The sequence below is a fragment of the Barbus barbus genome, assembly GCF_936440315.1.
Source record: "Barbus barbus genome assembly, chromosome: 36".
NCBI lineage: Eukaryota > Metazoa > Chordata > Actinopteri > Cypriniformes > Cyprinidae > Barbus > Barbus barbus.
The window spans coordinates 2,818,561-2,843,101 of NC_136714.1; the positions used below are offsets into that span (position 1 = coordinate 2,818,561).

Consider the following 24,541-nt stretch of genomic DNA (forward strand, 5'->3'; position numbering starts at 1 on the left):
CGTCTCCTGTGGGCCAAGGCTCATTTAGAATGGACCGTTTCAAAGTGGAAAAGGGTTCTATGGTCAGACGAGTCCAAATTTGACATTCTTGTTGGAAATCACGGACGCCATGTCCTCAGGGCTAAAGAGGAGGGAGACCTTCCAGCGTATCATCAGCATTCAGTTCAGCGTCCAGCATCTCTGATGGTATGGGGGTGCATAAGTGCATACGGTATGGGCAGCTTCCATGTTTTGGAAGGTACTATGAATGCTGAAAGGTATATAAAGGTTTTAGAGCAACATATGTTCCCCTCCAGACGATGTCTATTTCAGGGAAGGCCTTGGGTATTTCAGCAGGACAATGCAAAACCATATACTGCAGCTATTACAACAGCATCGCTTCGTAGTAGAAGAGTCCGGGTGCTGAATTGGCCTGCCTGCAGTCCAGATCTTTCACCTATAGAGAACATTTGGCGCATCATTAAACAAAAAATACACCAAAGACGACTACGAACTCTTCAGCAGCTGGAAACCTATCTCAGGCAAGAATGGGACCAAATTCCAACACCAAAACTCCAGAAACTCATAACTTCGATGCCCAGACGTCTTCAAACTGTTTTGAAAAGAAGAGGAGATGCTGCACCATGGTAGACATGCCCCCATCCCAACTATTTTGAGACCTGTAGAAGGCATCAAATTTGAATTTTGTGCATAAACTTTAAAATTTTCTCAGTTTAAACATTTGTTATGTTATCTATGTTCTATTGTGAATAACATATTGGCTCATGTGATTTGAAATTCTTTTAGTTTTTATTTTATTCAAATTGTTACAAGACACTTCAGAACCAAATTTGGCAATGTGCAAAATTGAACAGTGGACAAGATACTATATGACTTCAGAAGATGTGAAATATATGATATATAGTGATATGGAATGTATTTGTTCATGATCAGTCCTCATTCTAGAAAAGAAAACCCCTGGCATTCTGTAAAGTATATTCTTTTAATGACAGAATTTTCATTTTTAGGTGTATAAAATATTCCTTGAACAAGTCCTGAGGTTGAAATTCTAATCTATGTGGGAAAAGCAATTTTCGAGTTAGCATTCTCTCCCTGCACTGGGAGGCAGAACAGAAGACAATTAAAATGACAAAATGAAAAATAAACAGATGCTTCTGGTGCTTTAAAAACAAACACTGGAACATTTGTCTTTTCCATTTCAGCTGAGGGGGGACAGTAAAATAGGTGTCTCATTTGAAAGCAAGTTGATACAAACCCTTTCTCCAGCACTGACAAACAACCAGAGCTGTTTTAAAACATCTTAATAGTGACACACCAATTTGTTTGTGGGGTCCTGGTATTCCTTACATCATGGGGACCAAATGTCCCCACAGGGATAGTGATCCCAAATTTTGATCTTGTGGGGAATTTATTTATTTATTTATGATCCTCATGAGGAAAACAGCTTGAAAATCATACAGAATATTTTAAAAGCCTAAAAATGCATGTAGTTTTGTGTGAGGGGTTGGTTAAGGGTAAGGAGATAGAAAATACAGTTTGTTCAGTATAAAAACCATACGCCTATGGAATGTCCCCATAAAACGTGTGTCAGATTCTCAAATTCTTGAGAACCCTGTGTTCTGTTCCACTCTGCTGCACTCCATCCAGCTGTTTTTGAATGCAAGAATGCATTCTGTAGGAATGGCAAAACATGCTTGCAATTAGGTGGTATTTCAAGCTTGAATTGCTCAGAAGAAAGGAAAATCCTTATTAAGGAAGTACGAATGAGGAAGCATGATCAAATGCATGATTTTTTTTGGATATATATAATGAAACACTAAATGAATGTGTTAAATTGGCAGCTCAAATATATTCATAAATAGAATTGTTGCTATATTTTAAGCAGTCTTTACACAAATAAGATGATATAGAAGCTGCATCTGATGCAACAAGGTCTTTAAATACGTTATATATTTATTATTCAAGAATCTCAATTGCAATCACAAAAAGCCCTATAAAATAGTCCTACAAATAGCGCTATTATAATTATTATAACCTTTATTTTACCAGGAAAACACATTGAGATTAAAAATCTCTTTTACAAGAGCATCTTGGCCAAGATTAACAGTAACACAGCTCACGTGGGTTTAACATATAACATCCATAACATCAAGTAACATCCATACATTACACACATAATGCACACAAACAAGCATATTAATACACAACTAGTCACAACATCTACAGCCCAATGTTTCTGTCTCCAAGTTATTTAAAAACCCTTTAAAAATATCTAGTGACACCAGCTCCTTAAGCTGTAATTTAATTTGCAAATTATTCCAAGCAAAGGGAGCAGCAAATTTAAATGACTTTTTCCCCAGTTCAGTACGTACCACTGGAACAGATAATAAGAAAAATTCCTGGGACCGAAGGCTATAACTGCGAACAGATTTTTTACAGATATAAGTATTAAGATATGACGGAAGTAAACCCAGGATAGATTTGTCAATAAAAACGCGCCAGTGTTTTAACCTACGGATGGACAAAGCAGACCATCCAACCCGGGCATACAAATCACAATGATGAGTAAAGGTCTTAAGATTTGTTATAAACCTCAGTGCACCATGATAAACAGTGTCTATGGCATGTAAAATCTGAGAAGATGCGTGCATATATATAACATCACCATAGTCCAATACAAACATAAAAATGGCAGCAACAAGCTTCTTTTTTGCCTCAAAGGAAAGGCAGGATTTAATTCTGAAATAGAAGCCCAAGGTCACTTTCAATTTTCTCACCAGTTGCTGGACATGGGGGCCAAAGGAAAGAGCATCGTCAATTAAAATCCCAAGATACTTATACTGAGACACAAATTCAATCTCTGAACCTTGAGAAGTTATAATAGAAGGAGGATTATGAGGAATTGATTTTGATTTAGAAAACAACATAAATTTTGTTTTATCTGCATTTAAAACTAGTTTTAGATCAAATAAATTACGCTGAACAATATTAAAAGCAAGCTGTAACTGTGAAAGAGCCAGATTAGGTGTGGACGCTGAACTATATATTACTGTGTCATCAGCGTAATAATGAAAATGTGTATTATTAACATTTTGATCAATATTATTAATATATATAGTAAATAGGAGCGGCCCTAGGACCGACCCCTGTGGCACACCTTTAGTTACATTAAGTGAACTAGAAATAAAACCATCTGCCTGTATACACTGAGTTCTATTAGAGAGATAATTATTAAACCAACCAATAGCATATTCAGATAATCCAATACTGACAAGACGTTGTATCAACAAAGTATGATCAACAGTATCAAATGCTTTGGACAGATCAATGAATAAAGCTGCACAGTGTTTCTTGTTGTCAACTGATTCAATAAAATCATTTAGTACTTTTAAGGCTGCTGTAGTAGTACTATGTTGTTTTCTAAAACCAGATTGAAAATTAGACAGGATATTATTAACAGAAAGAAAGTCCTTTAGTTGATTGTTAACAAATGATTCAAGGATTTTGGCAAGGACAGACAACTTTGAAATGGGCCGATAATTATTTAGCTGTGTAGGATCTCCACCTTTAAACAGGGGAAGAACAAAAGCTGATTTCCATATAAGTGGAATTTCATTTAAAACAAGAGAAAGATTAAAAATATGAGTCAAAGGAGGGGCAATGAAATCAGCGGCTAACTTTACAAAATAAGGTTCCAATTTATCAGGACCTGCTGATTTTGAAACATCTAAAGATTTAAGAGCTTTGCATACCTCAGAAATTGCAACTGGTGAAAAATTGAATGACTGACTAGACATACAATTCTCTGACTGAACAATTAAAGAGTTTGTATGAGCGCCATAAATTGAATCAAACAAAAAGCTAGAGGCTATAAAATGTTCATTGAAACAATTAAGCATTTTTTCTTTATCAATGACTGCATGGGAGCCTTTCATAATACATGAAGGAAGTTCTATACCTTTATTATTTTCAGTTAATGATTTAACAGTTTTCCAAAATTTTGATGAATTATTTAGATTATTAGAAGTTTGTATAAGGAAATGCTCAGCTTTAGCTTTTCTGACTGCAACCGTGCATGCGTTACGTAGTCGTCTAAAATCTAGCCAATCTGAATGTAAATCAGTTTTTCTAGCTTTGGCCCATGCCAAGTTGCGCTCATGAAGCATATTTGATAAAAGAGGAGAAAACCATGCATTGTCCCTGCCCTTCACCCTGTAGCTTTTAAGGGGGGCATGTTTATCAACTAAACCAGAAAAAATATTATAAAAGAATTCCCAAGCTATTTCAAGGTCAGGAATTAAATAAATTTGTTCCCACTCCAAGTTATTCAAATCATGTAGAAACCCTTGTTCTGAGAAATGTTTCATATCACGTTTTGTTATAACGCGTGGTTTGAATTTTGGAATTTTTGTATTTCTAACTGTTGCGATGACACAGTGGTCACTGATGTCATTCGCAAATACAGATGCAGTTGAATACTTGTGCGGAACGTTTGTTAAAATTAAATCAATTAAAGATGATTTTTCTGGACATTTTAAATTCGGTCTAGTAGGACTATCAACAATCTGAAAAAGATTTAATGTATCACAGTAGTTTTTAAATACATCAGTTGATGAGTGCAACCAATTCCAATTTAAGTCACCAAGAACTACTAATTCTTTAGCATCAAGATCTGAAAGAAGCTGGAATAAAGAAGGAAGAGCACTGCTATCAGCAGATGGAGTCCTATAGCAGCCAACAACCGTTATGCTGAGATGTTTCGAAACCTCAAGATCAAGAGCTAAAAATTCAAACTGTTTACTCACCGATTTAGAAAGAGATATTTTAACATGAAACCTATTTTTAATAAAAATTGCTACCCCCCCCCCCACCCATTTTTAGTCGGTCAGTCCTATATACATTATAACCATTAATACAAATATCCTTGTCTTAAACAGATTTGTTCAGCCAAGTTTCAGTCAGGACAATCATATCCGCATCAGTTGACTGTGCCCAAATACGAACCATATCCATCTTAGTGATTAAACTCCGAACATTTAAATGAATAAAACCAAGTCCCAACCTTGTTTTAAAATCCACAGGTGTTTCAAAGCTTGGGGCAGAGGAAGAAACTGGGCCTGGATTAGATTCAACGTTTCCCGAGATCAAAAGTAATAAAACACCTTTGCCTAAATGTTTTCATATTATAATCATTAGAAATTGTCTCTACTATTTTAAAATTCCAACGGGTATTTATGGCGATTGTAAAATTATCTTGGAGAGCCATAATACTAGACAAACGGACCAAGTGTATGATGTAAAAACAGGACTGGAACATAAAAGACAGTCTGACACATGGTACCTCTTGTAGTGCAAAGCCATATGCAGACGTTCCTCGATGTGCTGTGATCAAGAGTGCAGTCAGATGGGGATTGTCATACCCGAGAAAATCACCTTCATTATTATAATGGTTAGATAGACACAGCACCACAAAAAAAGAAAAAACACAGCACTCGAGTCAATCCCTTCGTTTTTTCTCCAAATGTTCCAAAAATACCCTCCATAGTAAGTAGGCGAGTGCAATAGTGAAATCCAAATCCGCTTCGTTTGAAATCCAGTCCAGTTATTCGCCCTCCTGGGAGGCTAGGACTGATAAAAGCAGCACTTGACGTCAGATGAAAACAGGAAGATCGACACAGTAAAACGGTGCTATGGAAACAATAAATTAAGAAAATCAAGACCAGTAGGGTCTAAAACAATGAAAATAAAACTTAAACCCCCACCAAAGGCAAAAAGAAGCACTTTCCTTCACATAGAAGGCTACACAGCACTTCTACAAGCAGCTCCACCGATAGCTTCCATAGTCCATCCAGGTAAGGTCGTTAATCCAAATCCTCATAAAACCGCAAAAGCGGTCAAAAATGTTTTTGCTTTCGCTTTTATCCAGCAATTTGTATAAATAATCTGAAGTCTTCAGTCACAAATGAATCACAGACAATAAGTTAACTCAGACAACTCAAAACACACAACACTCCCACGCGACTTAGTCTCTTGATCATGTATAAATAACCCTAACCCTGAGTTAATATATAATTTATATTTATTAGGTACACCTTGCTAGTACCGGGTTGGACCAGCTTTTGCCTTCAGAACTGCCTTAATTCTTCGTGGCATAAATTCAACAAGGTGTTGGAAACATTCCTCAGAGATTTTGGTCCATAGTGACATGATAGCATCACTGCAGATTTGTCGGCTGCACATCCATGATGCGAATCTCCCGTTCCACCACATCCCAAAGGTGCTCTATTGGATTGAGATCTGGTGACTGTGGAGGCCATTTGTGTAAAGTGAACTCATTGTCATGTTCAAGAAACCAATCCTGTTGGAAGTAGCCATCAGAAGATGGGTACAGTGTAGTCACAAAGGGATGGACATGGTCAGTAACAATACTCAGGTAGGCTATGGCGTTTAAACAATGCTCAATTGGTACTAAGGGGCCCAAAGTGTGCCAAGAAAATATCCCCCACACCATTACACCACCACCACCAGCCTGAACCGTTGAGACATGCTTTCATGTTCTTCACGCCAAATTCTGACCCTACCATCTGAATGTCGCAGCAGAAATCGAGACTCATCAGACCAGGCAATGTTTTTCCAATCTTCTATTGTCCAATTTTGGTGAGCCTGTGCGAATTGTAGCCTCCTTTTCCTGTTCTTAGCTGACAGGAGTGGCACCCGGTGTGGTCTTCTGCTGCTGTAGCCCATCTGCTTCAGGGTTCGACATGTTGTGCGTTCAGAGATGGTATTCTGCATACCTTGGTTGTAACAAGTGGTTATTTGAGTTACTGTTGCCTTTCTATCATCTCTAACAAGTCTGTCCATTCTCCTCTGACCTCTGACATCAAAAAGGCATTTTCGTCCACACAACTGCCGCTCACTGGATATTTTCTCTTTTTCGGACCATTCTCTGTAAACCCTAGAGATGGTTGTGCGTGAAAATCCCAGTAGATCAGCAGTTTTTGAGATACTCAGACCAACCCGTCTGGCACCAACAACCATTCCACGTTCAAAGTCACTTAAATCCCCTTTCTTCCCCATTCTGATGCTCGGTTTGAACTTCAGCAAGTCGTCTTCACCACATCTAGATGCCTAAGTGCATTGATTTGCTGCCATGTGATTGGCTGATTAGCAATTTGTGTTACCAAGCAATTGAACAGGTGTACCTAATAAAGTGGCCGGTGAGTGTATATATATATATATATATATATATATATATATATATATATATATATATATATATATATATATATATATATATATATATATATAGGATAACAGGATGCAAGCTGACTTTTTTTACAAATGTAAGGCATATTTTCTGCTCAACTTTAATGCTACATTAGTATTTCTGTCTTTACTGAAGAAAGCAGTAGTCTTGTAATGAATGTTTTGTCTATTTAGGATTCATTACTTCTTACTTTAACAACCCACTGTAGCTGCCAGTCTGCCAATGTTCATTTTTCATATTTTTGTTTTATTCATAGGTTTTGTCTTTCGATGATAATGTACTTTACACTCATATTCATTCATTTAGTTAGTTTTATCTGACAAAAATTCAGACTTTTATTTTTGCTATTTTTATACATTGTATGGAACAGTCTTATTTCACTGGAGCTCAAGCCCCCAGTCGTTTCGCGGGTTTGGAATGTTTGTGATTTGTGAGGCCCAAGAGGGAACAGATGCTGGAACTACATCACAAGGATGGCAAAAAGCAGTCTATATTTTTCCCTGTCTGCCAATTTTAACAAAGTATCAGTCATGCAACAATTATTCACATATTCATAGAAATGAACACACATGATAAATAATTAGCTCTTGATTCAGACTCTGGTCCCACTTTATAATAGGTGGTCTTAACTACTATGTACTTACATTTAAATTAATCAATTGATACAATGAACTTATTGTATACATGTTTTTTACATTGTACTTATACAGTATTAAACAATACCTGCATGTAATTACAGCTGTAATTATTTTCTGTAATTACATTTATAATTACACTGTTGACCCATCCCTTACACCTTAACCAACCATGAAACCTACCCATACCACCAAACCTGTCCTTAACCTTACCCATATCCCACTTCAATAGCAGCAAAAGTGTTTTGCAATACAATATGAACACAAAAATTACATAGTATTTTTGATGTAAGTGCATAGTACTTCAGTCCACCTAATATAAAGTGTGACCCAGACTTTTGCTGGGAGGGAAATTTAGAGCCTGGACTTTTATGAACTATATAATACCTTTCGATTAAAGCATAATCATTTATGACCAATTTTCCTATTACTGGCTGTAGAAGAAGTGCACCACTAATAATGTCTCTCATTTTGACATCTGCACATCGTCTTATTGAGCATACACACTTTTCTTGTGCACTCATACTTGTTTGAGCCCTTCCTGCTTCACAGAGGCTGTATGACCCCAATAACTGTGACAGAAAGCAATCGATAAGCTAGGTGCTTGCAAAGCAGGTTAGATAAATTACTTTACAAACAGACAAAATGGAATTTGTAAGCGAATGTCGAAGCTGGAAGAAAGGAGAAAAGCATGTGGGAAGCAAGCAGAATTAATTAATTCAGGCTGTCAGCTGCAAAAGAGAGATTTCACAAAGAAAAGGTTATGTACAGAAGAGTATTACAGACTCATGCATATAAAATAAACTGTGTTAAAGAGCAAGAGAGGTTTTCATTATCCAGCATGAATCTGTAACTGTGCCTCAAAAACTGATAAACAAAGGAAGGCAGATGTTTTTCATATATTTCAAGGATACCTTTTAAAAGGCAGACTACAGTATTCAGTGTAAATACACAGGATTTGGTGGTGTTTAAAACGGAAAATAAGCTGGATATTGACAATTACCATAATATGTACTGTGATACATATACTGTGACTCAGTATAAATGCAATCAATATATCAATTCATCACAATATCATAACTGCATCGTTATTGAAACTTAGTCTGTTTGGTTGTTTCACATTTGCCTGGTCCAACATGTCATAGAAACAGCTCTGGAAATGCTGGTTTTAGTAACTTATTATGCACTCTTTATTGTCATTGATAATAAAGATAATGTGATACACAAACATTTTCCATATTTCAGAATGATAGTAAACAATGCATTAAAACTATAAATAACAGAAATGCGATGGGAATTATGCAATGATTTAAAAATTTGAAACGATGTTATATTTTCACGTCTTCGTTCGCTACCATTTGCCTAGATCATAACCAGCACTTTTGATCTGTTTTAACTTCACTATATAATCAGAAGAGAAAAGCGCTTACCTGTACTGGAGCTGATGGTCTCTTTACCAATGACATGGCCCAACAGGTCATACTGGTTGAGTCTAGAGCCATCAGGAGCCACAGAAACAGATTTCTCATCATCTGCTGTCCAGATGTAGACAACCTCGTTGTTGGTGTAGGCATCTTAGAAAGACAAACCACAGCAGTACTGGTTTATTTGGACCAAACTTTTATAAACAAATAAAATGCTGTTCTTTTACAGTTTACTGTATGGGTGTTTTTTCCATACATGCTGAAGTGTGGTGACAGTAGTGCACATAAAACATTACTTCTAGACTGACTGCCTGGTTCAACTAGCAGTAAATGTTAGGTTTGCCAGATTTAATTTCATGTCAGCATTCTTAATGGAGTCTTTATTCAAATGAAAACTTTTGACCATCTACAATACCAGTACATGAATAATCACGGACTAATTCCTAAATCAAAAATTACTTTAATGTACTAATGATAAGTCAAGGCATGTACTAATCAAGAACTAACCTTAACTTGTCAGGGATCTCCCCTGACTGTCTTGTCTTTGTTCCATGTTTCAATGTTTGTTTTGTGTATGAGCACATGGCTTTGTCTTTGTTTGTGTCTGCCATGTGCTCCTCCTGTCCCGCCTCCTTATTTCCCGTTACCACGCCCCCTTGTTTAGTTCTCGTTGAGTTCTCGCTTGTGTTGTCACCTGTCCCTTTCGTTCTCTCTTTCTTTGTCTGAATGTTGTCACCTGCCCCTCATGTCTCTGATCTCGTTTGTCTGAATGTTCTCACCTGTTCCTTGTCTTCTCCTCTCTTTTATATGGTTCTCCCTTTCCCTCTTGCTTTGTCAGTTCGTTGTTCTAACCTCTCTGTGTTACAAGTTCTTTTTTCTACCTTAAGCTACCGTGTGCTCCCCATCTATTTATTTATTGAATTTTGTTCCAGTCACATGTTTGTCTTCAGTCCTGTCCTGTCCTGTCCAGTCCTGTCCTGCAGGCTGAGCTACCGGTCTTCTCCCTGGGTCTGCCACGCAGCCAAGCTAGTGCATTGCCAAGAGAGATCACGAGTGAGAAGTGGTTGAGCTTCGTGTTCCTGTCAGGCAACCGCTGGACCCTACTTCCTCTCTCTCAGCCTGCCTGACTACTAGTCATCTCCTGCCTATAGTTTGAGCTGCGTTCACTCCTCTCCTCACCTTCTCTTGTCTTGTCTGCAAGTTTGTCTAATAAATCTGTTAACACTCACTCTGCATTTGAGTCCTCCCTCCAGATCCATGACATAACTATGACAGAAGTCATATGTGTGCCATTCATGTGTGAATAACGACCCCTTTGACTACATGTTAGTGCATGTTTGTTAGTAAATGCATTAATTAGCACTCTGGGATAAGTTTTCACACAAGTTTATACCTTGCAGCCTCATTTTTATCTGTGTGAAATTCTATATGGCTTCTAACCTGAATAAGTTCAATAATAGTGATGGAACATGTCCACCTACACAATCGTGATCATATTGCGAATTAGGAAATCAATATAATGCAGACAAAGCTCATTTATGAGGAGAAATTATTAACTCCATGTGACAGATGCAATGATTTTTTTTAAACAATTAGGTGGCCAAACCGATATTTGTATTTTGTTTCGGCTAGGACTTCTTTGCTCATTAAAAGTGTAGTGTATAAATAAGTTATTTTACAACCAATATTATGTAAACTAAAATGCACTGTGCAATTTGAATGCAAATACATTTTACTGGTCTGTTTGCCTTCTGAGAGAATCTTATTTCCATGAATGATATAGTTGCTGGGTTGGGAAAACACCAACTTAAAATTCATACTTTAGAACAAAACAGAGCTCATGATAAAATAGGGGGCAGTAAAATGAATAAATGCATCTTAGTGAGGGCAATTGGAATGCAACTTTAATAAAAGCTGACTAACCATGGGTCAACTGCTCCCTCCGATTAGCAGCTTCCTTGAATCTAATGTATATAACGGGGAAATGTAACACAAGACTTATCGTGTTTGAATACACAAGGATGCACTTAGCAAAAGAGCATGAAAAACAATTATCTTGGGGTCCATACACAGAAACAAACAACACACACACACACACATAGACAGACACATGTGCGCCCACACGACTCTGAGCAAGTGAGTGGGAGAAAATCTGGCATGCTTAACACTAGAAACATAATTCACACAGCAGGCTGAGGTTTGCTAATTAAATTTTGATGGCCACAGAGAAACGTTATTGTTTTATTCTGTTGGAAGGTCATTAATCAAAAGCTAAACACACCAACTTTAATGCCACTTCATCCATTATGAATAGTAATTGATAATGAAGTGCATTATTCCATGTTTAAATAAATATTTAAATTGAACGACTGGCATCGGTTCTTATTTAGTCTGGCCTGCAAGAAATGGCTATAGGCTGAAAAGGTCAATGTTGTCAAAGACTTTCAGCACATTACAAGAAAAGCCTTAAATTTAGTGCCTGGGCTAAAACTCAATTAATAAGGGGATGGGAGTGAGAAAGAGAATAGAACATGAGAGGATGAATTAGAAGCAATTCAAATTGGATTGGAGAAGGAAATATTTCATCGAATATCGCTTTCTAACACTGTTTTTATGTGAATGACCTTGCTATAATTTGATTAACAGTCCAATAATAGTTTCAAAGTCTCAGTAGAATCTTTCCTGCGTTACATATTACTGCACAAAACACGTGCACACCTGGTTGTTTATTGTAAAATGAGCATTAAAATGAGCAGCTGGTTAACGAGGGAATGAAGAGCTTGTGTGCCTTTAGATCTCTACTCTGTTGGCCATCATGCATTACATGGCTGGCAGTCCTATAAAAGCTGGACATTCGTTCTGCTGGTGTGAAATGAACCTTTTACCTGTTTACCAGACCAAATAATGGAAAAGAAATAAGAAGAAGAAAATTAGAATACAGCTGAGAATCAAGATGACTTTACTTTTTATGCCTTCGTGTTAATGGTCCTTGAATGTCTGCATTCTTTTGCCAGTGCCGGCAGAATACCAAACTACAAGCCAAATAAAACATGTAATGCTTAAAAAAAAGAGCAATGAATGTAAATAGAAAACATGTCTTTCCTTTTGATGTTTGCACATAAAACTAAACCGTGCCTCATTCATGAACAAACTACTTTTATGAGCATTTTCTTTTTATGAATTTAATAAAAAGACATAGTGTGAGTCTAAAACATACGAATTACTAATATAAGTGTACAAGAAACATCGGTTGCCACAACTGACCAATTAGATTCTAGTATTCCAGAGTGATGCATAATAATTATGCTTATAGGGCATTTCTAGCACTGTAATACCTAAATCAGTGGATATTTTGACAGCTACTAGATTAATTAGCACCAAAAAAAATCACAGTGCATGTGACAAAAAAAGAAGATGTTTTTAACTTGCTTTAAAGAGATTAAACAAGGGATAATCAACGGCTAGCCGCGCATTAAAGGATTTTAATGCACGACGTGGAGGCAAAGAACCGCCCGACGCGAAGCGGAAGTGCATTAAAATCCTTTAATGCATGGCTAGCCAACTTATAGACAAGTTAAAACTTGCATTGCTCTTTGCAGTGCAATATTTGTCCGAATGGGTAAAAATTATGGTTATTTTCGTCAGTTAAGGCTTGTTAGCTTGTTGCTTCAAATCAGACACAGAGCTGAAATAGTGTGGTAAGATGACATTTATTTGAATGAATTATAGTATGTATTTCAATTAATTATCGATCGATTGAGAGAGAGAGAGAGATGACAGTTCTGTGCACCTGCTTGCTGAGTCTGCGCATCTCTCTCTACAAACAATTACTTCAAAAACAGCAATTTTATCACCTTGTTGCTGGGGAATATAATGTAGCGATCTAGTATCTATCTTTTATTTTAGCAATAAAAATCGCGGGGAAGCGCTGACAACAAGTTTATGTGTGTGTGCAGCATAATCTGTAATCTCCGACCTCTCTCTCTCTCTCTCTCTCTCTCTCTCTCCGTATGTGTGTGTGTGTGTGCGCAAGCTAGTGTTGTGTGTTGGTTAGAGTGCATCAATTAAAGTAGTGCATTAATATGGAACGGTGATTAAACTGACCTGGAACTACTTGTGCAGTTAAATTAATTTAATCAACACCTGCCAGCCAATCAGAATCGAGTATTCAGGCAGACCATGGAATAAGTTGTTATTAATATTAATGATAACATTTTTCTAGCAATGCAAATCAAAATCAAAATAACATAAATGAGCACTTTTCTACTATTCTCAGATGTTTAAACAGAAGTGGGAAAACGTGCCTTGAAACATGACAAATATTTAAAGAGACATACGAACAGACAACTTTGTAATTGTAATATAAGGCACTTTTGCTTTTATGTTTAACAAAGCAAATGAGCGGGTTGATTGGGGGATTGAGGGAACAGTGCTTGTAATCGACTGCTGTTAACAAAGCCACTAACTATGCAGCCCATTGTACGATGTCTTGCTAAAAAGCCAATTCTTTGCTGTCTTTCTGCTGCAAAAAGAGGTATTATGGGGGGAAAGGCACTACTGAAAATGTACGAGCAGAGGACTTTTGTTTTATTATTTTATTCATAAAGGTGTGACTGCTGTGTCATGATGACCTTTGGTGTCATTGGCTGGGTTATTAATCTAAGGATCTACACAGGAGGGAAATTACGAAACATGTTTGTTTGTTTTAGGACTAGTGACTCCACACAGGAAAAACAAGGTCCACATATTTTGGTCTGCCTTTGGGGTGTTATGTTGTATTGTTACGACAATGCTGACAAGCGACAATGATAGATGTTGTTTATTGCAAGGAGCAAATGCAGATGGGTAATAAGCTTCAGGTGACATTATGTGCCATTCTGAGTTGTGGAGAAAGACACTTTGTTATTGGGTTCTCTGAGCTGTGTCTAGAAGATAAGCTGCTTAGAATCTTCTGATCTGGACTGTCTTTAAGACAAACAAGAGTCTGTCTGTAGTCACATGAAGTTAGATGCTCAACCTGCACCCACCTAATCCAGTTCAATATGTTCAACACGGATTTCGATGTCAAGCTCATGACCAAGCTAACTGTGCAGGGTACATGTGTGCAAGGCAACATGCAATATACTTATAAAATACTCCAGACAATCTGAGCAGCTGTCAAATACGCAATCTAGAAAAATTAAAAGACGGCAACAGAGAATTACTTACAGCTTCCGAACTTCAGCGGGCAGGCATGAGCATCCATAGGAAAATCCTCCAGATGCATAGGACACTCAGCATGGATGGTTAATCTATGTAGAGAAGAACAGACAGAGAACTTTCAAGTCAGCATGATAGAGTATTTGCAACTCCTTTTACTTTTGTAATGTGATCTATTTAAAAGTGAAACAAGATATTCAACAAGAAATGATTTGATTTGATCTATCGGGAACTGACTGGATCATGAAAAGTCGGTGTTACAGTACATACTAGAACAGAGCCCGACTTGACCGTGTGTTTGCATACATGCCATGCCAAGTCAAATTTATTTATTTAGCACTTTTCACATTACACATTGTTTCTAAGCAGCTTTACATAAAATCGTGATGTTTTGTGATATCTTAATATCTTCATCCTACAGCTGTTGGAACAAAGAGGTTGCCAAGAAACACACAAAGTAAACAAAGGTGTAGGTTTATAGTATAATTTGCAACGGCTTCGATTGTGGCTCAACCAATCAGAATCAAGGACCGGAACTATCCGTTTTATAAGATTCAATAACAATACTGCAGACTTTCTCCAGGTCTTATAACTTTATTAAAATTAAGCAAAACAAAACGATAAATGTTTACTTTCAAGAGCCGTCAAGTAATTGCGAGAGCGAGTTTAAAGCTTAAAGGCTTCCGTACACCGGCTGCCCGCAGCGTCTTCTGGGATTTCTAACGGCTCGATTCTCTGCACTCTATGCTTCCTCGATTTCAAGAACACATCCGGGCACTTTCATGCGTCCTCTTTACTTGTGTTCTTGAGTATTGGAACTGAACTTCGACGTTTGATGATGATGTAGAACGAGAACACAAGGACGCAAGATCGCTGAAGAACACATATTAGCCTCGTTCAGACTGTCAGCCCAAATCCGATTTTGTTCATATCCGGATGGAATCTGATTTGAATAACTGACTGTCTACACAGCATATCGAAACTGTTCATATCCGATTTGTGTGTCCATAAGTGCTCTTTTGTTTTTTACTGAATGTGCATTGGTTTCTATGGTAATGCCGTTGCGTTGTTATGCCTACGCTAAAAACAACAGTAACAGCAATACCGTTTGCAATACAAATGTCTTAAGGTCTCTGCACACTGAGTCCGAAATTTTCGCATGCGTTTTTTCGCATTTGCAATCTTAAAAATTCGTCACGCACAGAGACCTTGCACACTGAGTCCGATGCGTTTTAATTAATCCGTTGCGAAAAAAATCGCAAAACTATACAAAATGTCTTCAAGCAGTGAGGATGATTTTGTTGTCCTCTCTCTTTTTAAAAAAAGAAAAAGGAAATATTGGGTCCATCCAATCATTGCGCAGAGAGGAAGGAGAGTTCCACCTCCTTATCAAAGAGATTTAAAGTTTATTTCAGGATGTCAGTGCCTCAGTTTGATACTTTGCTAGCGATACTGAATCCACATATTAAAAAGAAGACCACCAATTTCCGTGAACCAATTTATCCTGAACAGAGACTGTCTGAGGTATGGATACACCCACACGTACACACCGAACTGCGGCATCGGAAAGGTGCGCGCCAGGCATAAAAAAATAGGCTACAGCAGTTCTTTATATTCTGTATCTTTGTATTCCGCAATTTGTTTGTCATAAAGTGCTCTGTGCTGCAAAACGAAGTGTATTAATTTGTCTGACACTATTTTGGATTTTGGCTTTCGCTTGTACGATGGCTCTGAATTGTCAAAACACCTTCTCAAAGCATCTCAAAATGCTGTATACGGATGCGAAAAACGCAAAAAATCGAACCCGATCCAAATTTTTTTTTGACGGACGAAAATTTCGGAGGCAGTGTGCAAACGTGATTGACAAAACGTGAGGTCGTATTTATTTTTCAACGTGCGAAAATTTCGGACGAAAAATTCGGACTCGGTGTGCAATGGCCTTTACCGTCGCAATTCCACTGTAGTATTAGATTTTGTCTTGTGAGGCAGCGGCAGAAATGCAGGAAATGCGGCTTTATTCTGTGCTGCCGTCTCTGCTACTTTCAAGAGGTGCGTGTACTAGCGGTATATGTTTTTCCTGCTTGACTTGCACTTTGCAACGACACAAGCTTGTTTCTGCAAAAACGTCTGACGTGTTTACGTTTCAAGATTCAAGAGTTTTATTTGTCACATACACAATTATACGGAGTATAACCAGCAGTGAAATTTTTACGTGGCGTGAGGACGTGAAAAAGCTAGGCTAAATCCAATTTCCAGAAATGTGATTTGAAAAGGATTCCAAACCACAAACGAATGTAGCTCGAAACGGATTTGCAGAAATCGGATTTCATGTAGCTTGTCTAAATATGATCGGATTTCAATCGGATTTGCACAAAAATCGGATTTGGGCTGATAGTCTGAACGAGGCTATTGAGAGACGGCCAATGTCTTTATGAATGGGTATTTGAATCATTGACTCACTTGATTCATTAATGCATTAATACAGATTCAGTCATTAACGAAACGTAACGCTCTGTGTTTTTGTCTGTCATAACGGCTCTGCTCTGGCTTTGTTTGGAATTATTTTCATTGGTGAAATAGCAACATTTTTTGTCTAAAATGTAAGAAATAAATTTAGTAGTTGAAAATCAATATCACATTTACAATCGTGCTGATATTCAGAGAATACAGAACTGTTACTTGAATGATATTGTTTAACAAAATAATATATATTTTTTGCCCTTGTATCTTGAATTTCGGGGGCATTTTGCCCTAAGCCCAGTTAATTTCTGACCCTGCTTCTGATAATCCAAATTTAAATTGACAGGCAGCAAAGAAACAACTCAGGTTAACATGGTATTGAGGTGTATTGTTATACTAAGTAACAATTAGGACTGTCAATTATTTTTTTTTAAATTTTAAATAATTACATGATTTGCTGCATTAATCTAATCCCTTTCATTTCACTTAAGAAGATATCGATGAATCTGGGGTCGTATGGGTTACCGTAGTGTTCACTTTGTGTAGTTTTTGAAGCATCATCTTTGGATGTCTGGCACATTTGAATTATATGCAGAGAGATGATTTTTGTTTCTATAACTCTTCATTTGTATTCATTTGAAAAAAGGAAATCGTACATATTGGATGGCATGAGGGTGTAAAGCATGGAGGATCCCTTTAATGTTTTTGACCTGTGCCATTGCATTTTGTTTTGTTTTGTTCCTTTAACCAAACATTTGTATCTGTCTGACAACACATTTTATGTAATTTATTTTCCTATGCAATTACAAGAATCTCCTTACTTTTAATTGAACAAAAGTTTCATTGGATATCTGTACTTTCACTTAAATATAATTTTTTGAGTACTTTCTACACTTCTGACTTCCTTTATATACACTCCTCAGTAAAGGATTTTAACTGGGATTATAAATTAATTAAAGAGAAGAAAACGTTTTTAAGCACTCAAAAAGTTAAGTAGCTTGGGTGGCTTCTTCTGGCTTGGATACATTTATTGTTTTGCAGCTCCTAAGAAAGGTTACCCTCCAACAGACCAGTAAATCAGCCAAACCAATTTTTTACTGGCATTGGGCACTTGTCACTTTACAAGGTTTCACACACAGCTCCAGTTGTGTCTCTCAGTTTAATCTTAAAACCATAAGAATTGAATACTCTCATCTGTTTTAGCTCTGAGACAAAGAGGATGCTGGTTGTAAAAGTTGCACTGCAGCTAGAACACAGCTGTCTCTCCTCTAGCTACATTCATGTGAGTTGATCTGGGCAAGGTGAGAGGTCCCTAAAGCCTGTAAGGATGAGTGAAACCATCTGTCCATCCTACACCTCTAGCTAACTGCACCCCAGGGCTGGAGAAGTGAGCTGTCTGAAAAAGGCCGAAAGCTGGTGAACTGTGTAAAAGTGCCGGCGGGCTCTGTCAGGATTCATAAGATGTGTAATATAATGTAATGGTATACTTTGCTGGAAATTTGTAGTAGAAATCTAGTAAAAACATTGTTTTACATTTGTTATTTTATTATCTTTCTAATATAATTTGTTACTTTTTTCTGTTTTAAATCAAATGAAAGTGCTGGATTCTGGATAAAGTCTGTATTCAGTCTGGACACGTCTATCCCTTACGGTCTCATTTCTTTTCCAATTGAATTAATATATGGTTTCTACCTTAAGGTCCATACCAAATGTCAAGCCTAGCTCACCAGGGGTGAGATATTCTTTTACAGGTCATTTTCAGTGTGAAATGTGGAACCAAAATGGAGAGTGATGGAGCTTTTTCCTCATTTAAAGAGATTATCTAAAGGCTTGCTTATTCCTTGTGCTTTGGTGCTGCTCGGGTTCATGATAAATGAGCAGACAAAACTGTTTTACATTTGCAAGATCTATCATATCTGAAATCCACTAGCATAATATAGTTTGACGCAGTGAGCTGTACAGGAACAGACAAAAAAAAAAAAAAGTGAGAAGCTGATGGTGATATTTCAGCTAAGCTAAGCTCCCAAAAGACGCAGTAGACCATGCGCTGAGTACCACAGTTTGCAGCACTGACAGATTTGCCCAGTCATGACATTAACACTTTTTCCGTCTTGCTCTTCATGAACTTTTCTTCTGCACGATCCCTGCTCCTTTAACAGTTTAAAAGTAATGAAAAATTCATAATTTACTCAAACTCAGTTGTTCCAAACCCGTATGAATTTCTTTATTCTGCTGAATACAAAATAATTTGAAGAATGTGGTTAGCCGAACAGTTGATGGTTACCACTGACTTCCATATATATATATATATATCTTCTTTTGTGTGGGGTACCAGAATAAATAAACTCATAAAGGTTTGGAACACACGTCCTGAAAAGTGAACCCAAAACTTTTCAATCGCCATCTGGTGGCTAGCTGGAGGTCATATACCCCTTCCTCGCCATGGGACGTAAGCTAAATAATCAAATTACACTTCAAATACATTTTTACCAAAACTAGTTTCCATTATTTGAGGTAGATCTTTTCCCTGATGTATGTTCAAGTGCTTGTTTTTCTAAAAAGCTTGCTTGTTATTAGTTATTTGATGCTATTGAAACAGGGTGTGGAGTCATGATTGTGAGTTTGCGATTGGGTCTGTGGGTGTTTGAGCAGGACTGAATGAATCACTACTGTGCAGATTCAGGCTTCAAATGAATCAAAACTGCGCAGACTCAGGCTTCAAATGAATCACTACTGTGCAGACTCAGGCTTCAAATGAATCACTACTGTGCAGACTCAGGCTCCAAATGAATCACTACTGTGCAGACTCAGGCTTCAAATGAATCAAAACTGTGCAGACTCAGGCTTCAAATGAATCACTACTGTGCAGACTCAGGCTTCAAATGAATCAAAACTGTGCAGACTCAGGCTTCAAATGAATCACTACTGTGCAGACTCAGGCTTCAAATGAATCAAAACTGCGCAGACTCAGGCTTCAAATGAATCACTACTGTGCAGACTCAGGCTTCAAATGAATCAAAACTGCGCAGACTCAGGCTTCAAATGAATCACTACTGTGCAGACTCAGGCTTCAAATGAATCACTACTGTGCAGACTCAGGCTTCAAATGAATCACTGCTCTGCAGACTCAGGCTTCAAATGAATCAAAACTGCGCAGACTCAGGCTTCAAATGAATCACTACTGTGCAGACTCAGGCTTCAAATGAATCACTGCTCTGCAGACTCAGGCTTCAAATGAATCAAAACTGCGCAGACTCAGGCTTTAAATGAATCAAAACTGTGCAGACTCAGGCTTCAAATGAATCACTACTGTGCAGACTCAGGCTTCAAATGAATCAAAACTGTGCAGACTCAGGCTTCAAATGAATCACTACTGTGCAGACTCAGGCTTCAAATGAATCAAAACTGTGCAGACTCAGGCTTCAAATGAATCACTACTGTGCAGACTCAGGCTTCAAATGAATCACTGCTCTGCAGACTCAGGCTTCAAATGAATCAAAACTGCGCAGACTCAGGCTTCAAATGAATCACTACTGTGCAGACTCAGGCTTCAAATGAATCAAAACTGCGCAGACTCAGGCTTCAAATGAATCACTGTTGTGCAGACTCAGGCTTCAAATGAATCACTGTTGCGCAGACTCAGGCTTCAAATGAATCACTGTTGCGCAGACTCAGGCTTCAAATGAATCAAAACTGCGCAGACTCAGGCTTCAAATGAATCACTACTGTGCAGACTCAGGCTTCAAATGAATCACTACTGTGCAGACTCAGGCTTCAAATGAATCACTGTTGCGCAGACTCACGCCGGTTTCACACTGCAAGCGTAAGCAGGGCGTAAGCAGCGCGTATTTTTTTCGGCGCCCATGTTAACGGATGAGAGCGTTCACACAGCACGCAGGGGCGGCGCGGCAGCGCGTAGCAGGAGCAGAGCAGGAGCGGCAGTGCCGCGATCGTTTCGGCGCCGAGTCTATTTTTGCTGCGCTGCTTACGCTCAGTTAAAGTGACAAGGCATTGATTATGGACAAAATACACACGAAAAAGTGAAATTGTTCTCCAGAATGTAAATTAATGACATCTACTATGTTGTAAATTGAGTATAAACTTCAGTAAAAAAAATAAAAAATACTATATATTACAAAAAACTAAATAAAATAAAGTTTTTGCTCTAATCACTAAAATTAGTTTAAATAATTTATACTGTTATTTCAGCTTAAGTCACTGGTTAATTGTATTAATTATATTAGCCTATATGTGTTATAACTATAGTAAGTTGCCGTAAGAACAGGTGTCATATTCATGGACGACACTCGTCTAATCGTGGAGGTTGAGAAGCATACAGTTATTTATGATCCTCATAATTTACTATATAAAGACTTGCAGGCGAAGGAAAAAGCATGGGAGGATGTTGCATCAGCACTCGGTGCAGAAAGTAATAACCTTTCTTACTTTTTTGTTTTCAATTTTTAGCATGCCCACGTACGAACAAATTAATAGCTAATTAACTAAATACAATAGACAGAATAAGGTCACACATGCTACATACATCTACGCTGTAGACTACTGTATGTCTATTTCAGACTTAATTCTCGATAAATTGATCATTAAAAAACGTGTCTATTAAGAAGTTTAAGGTTACTTATTACAGACATTTTTTGGATTTTCTATGTTTTTGATGGGTAATGTATGTAAATTTTCTGTTTATAAGATAGATAAAAACTACAAATGATTTTCTTAGTAATGTTTTTTTTGTAATGAAATAGGTAATTTATATCATAATTCATATATCAAATTATTAGCATTTAAATTATTCTACACATATATAAAATATGTAAAAGCAATTACTGTGCAAGGTTAATGACAACCTCAAAAGCACTGTCAATACTACAATGTCATGTTCAGGATAAAGCATTGTGTTGGCCTCAGCCATGCAAATCCAATCAGTACAGTTTTTGAAGTATTACAATCAGTAAAGAAACAACACTGATGAAATAAAAACATTTATTTAAAAATGGATACTTTTCACACAATAATCACACATATATAAGAAATATGAGATATACGTATACAATTAAATGTTTCAAGTTTCAAGTTGAGGAGGAAGGTAGGCTATTCTTCCTTCATCTTACATTGTGTGTAAACTGCATAGAGTACCCAAAGTCTGCGTCTCATCCTTTTTCGTAGTCTTCTTAACAATATATATAGCGCGATTGCCTTCCTTCTGTCAACGACTCTCACTACACGCAAACAAAGCATAAAAGAAAATAGAAAACAAACTTATATTTCGTAATTTATTAAAAAAATAAGCTTCTTGACACGTTTTCCCTCTGTAATGTATTTTAAATAGAAATAAAACAAAGCTAACATTACCCATTATTGAGGAATCTGTACAAAATCCACGGTTCAGGTGCGCGCTGCAAACGCTGCCGGTGTGAATGCAAAATGGATACGCGCTGCTTCTGCTCTGCTTCCGTCCTGCTTGCGCGCTGCGTACGCCCTGCTTACGCTTGCAGTGTGAAACCGGCGTCAGGCTTCAAATGAATCAAAACTGCGCAGACTGGGAGTCTCTTCCGCTCATCAAGGCTGTATTTATTCGATCAAAAATACAGAAAAGAACAATAATATTGTGAAATCTTATTGCAATTTCTAATATTGGTTTCCTATTTTAATATACTTTATAATATAATTTATTTCTGTGATGCAGCGCTGAATTTTCAGCATCATTACTCCAGTCTTCAGTGTCACATGATCTTCAGAAATCATTCTAATATGCGGATTTATTATGAGTGTTGAAATTGCTTCATATTGTTTTTTGGAACGTGACTTTTTTTTTTTTTTGATTATAAACATTGATTGTAAATCAGCATATTCAAATGATTTCTGAAGGATCATGTGACACTGAAGACTGGAGTGAAATTATACATATATATAGTGAAATGCCTAGTGATAGTGATTTTCTATGAAACCGATGAACGTGACTGTGGCAACATATTTATTATTTTGGTTCATGCACATATCGCAGCAGTTTGTAAATTAAATATCTGGTGAATGGCACTAAATGTGTTAAAAAAACCCCAAAAAAAACAACAACAACTACTATGCAACCTTGCAATTTTAACTTGCTTCTAAAAGGATTTGAGCTCTTTTATCGAGTGTCATGAGTTGCGTTTTTACTCTATTCTTATCCGTGCAAATAAAATGTTGTAACAGACAAGCTACCAATAAATTTTAATACATTAGAAAAGTCAAATATGGATCTGGTTATGTGATGCAAAAGAATTATATATTAGTTGACAAACAATGCACTATGTTATAACTGTTTTGAGGTCGTGACAGTTTTGTGAAATTAACTATGTAGTGTTTATTAACTATCTCTGTAATCATAAGCAATAAACGTTGTTGGTGTGCTACCATTAGTGTTGCTTTCACAACCAGCATTATTTTTGTTTAGCCAATGCTGTGAATTTTCCATCGGGCAATCTGTTTGTCTGACCAAAGCCATGTGGGGGAAAATAAAATTTATTTTATTGAGAATGATTATATTATTTTTGTAATTCCATTTTGGTGCCACTAGCAGCACTGAAATTACATCACCTACACCTTTGCTTTAAACCACTCGATGAGGAGCTCTCTGCCTCTGAATCTTCCATGGTGTCAGTTTATCAATATTTTTGTAGTCATTCGAGGTTTACTGTTGTCCAGGTATGCTCTTCATAAAAGGAACATCAACAATGACCTCTAGCCTTGCCTCTAGCCTGAGAGCTTTACACCACTGATGAGAAGTGAAAAGTGTTCTTGACGTGTGACAAATCAACCGTCAGGACAGCGCAGAGTCACTCGTTACACTTATCATCATTTCCCTGGACATGGAAGTTGATCTATGAAGGTTTACAAAAGCTGAGACAAGATTCCCAATGCACTGGTTCTGCTGTACTTAATGATGACAGTTTCTGGATGGAGGACATTACGCTTGCTCTCGCCAACCAGTCTCACAGAATAGTCGTATGGGAAAAGCAAAAGCCAGACGGAGAGCAAGGATCATTAAATTTCGGAGACAGAGAAGAAGAAAACTAAAATACAAAGTTGAAGTATTCCAAACAAAGAGAAAAAAAAAAAGAACCTGGGTCATGTGGATTGAAATTATTGTTTTGCTTTTGGATATGTTTAGCCTCTTTATGTGAATCTTACAGTAGAATATAGTAAATGCTGGGTCAATATTCATTTCGAAATGGAAAAAAGGAAAAATCATTAAAATTATTATTCTTTATTTTTTTCGGTTCAGTTGTTCCATTCAACACAGAATATCAGAATTATCAGATTCTTTAATTTTAAATAAATAAAATAATTGCAGTATACAGTATTACTAAGGTACATTTAAGGTATTTAATGAAATGAAATAGAAAATAAACATTTAAGAAACTAAATGAAAGTTTCAATTAATCCAGTATGATTATAGAATAATGCAACAGCAAATAAATAAAAAAATAAAAGTAGGAAATATCAGTTTACATTTCCAAAACATTCATTTTGCCATTTATTGTAATAATCCAGTGATATTT

The 24,541-nt window shown here is 37.0% G+C and overlaps 1 protein-coding gene across 1 annotated transcript in view; it reads right to left on the reverse strand.

Annotated features, from left to right (window-relative positions):
- LOC306855685 (gamma-aminobutyric acid receptor subunit alpha-3-like) overlaps nt 1-24,541 on the reverse strand; it is a gene marked incomplete at its 3' end in the record, with an annotated part of 177,485 nt that overhangs the window by 29,242 nt on the left and 123,702 nt on the right. The window contains exons 6-7 of the mRNA XM_079394490.1: nt 14,535-14,617; nt 9,333-9,476 (exon numbers count right to left, since the gene is read on the reverse strand). Coding sequence (XP_079250616.1) covers nt 9,333-9,476; nt 14,535-14,617 — 227 coding nt within the window. The remainder of the gene's footprint in view (nt 1-9,332; nt 9,477-14,534; nt 14,618-24,541) is intronic.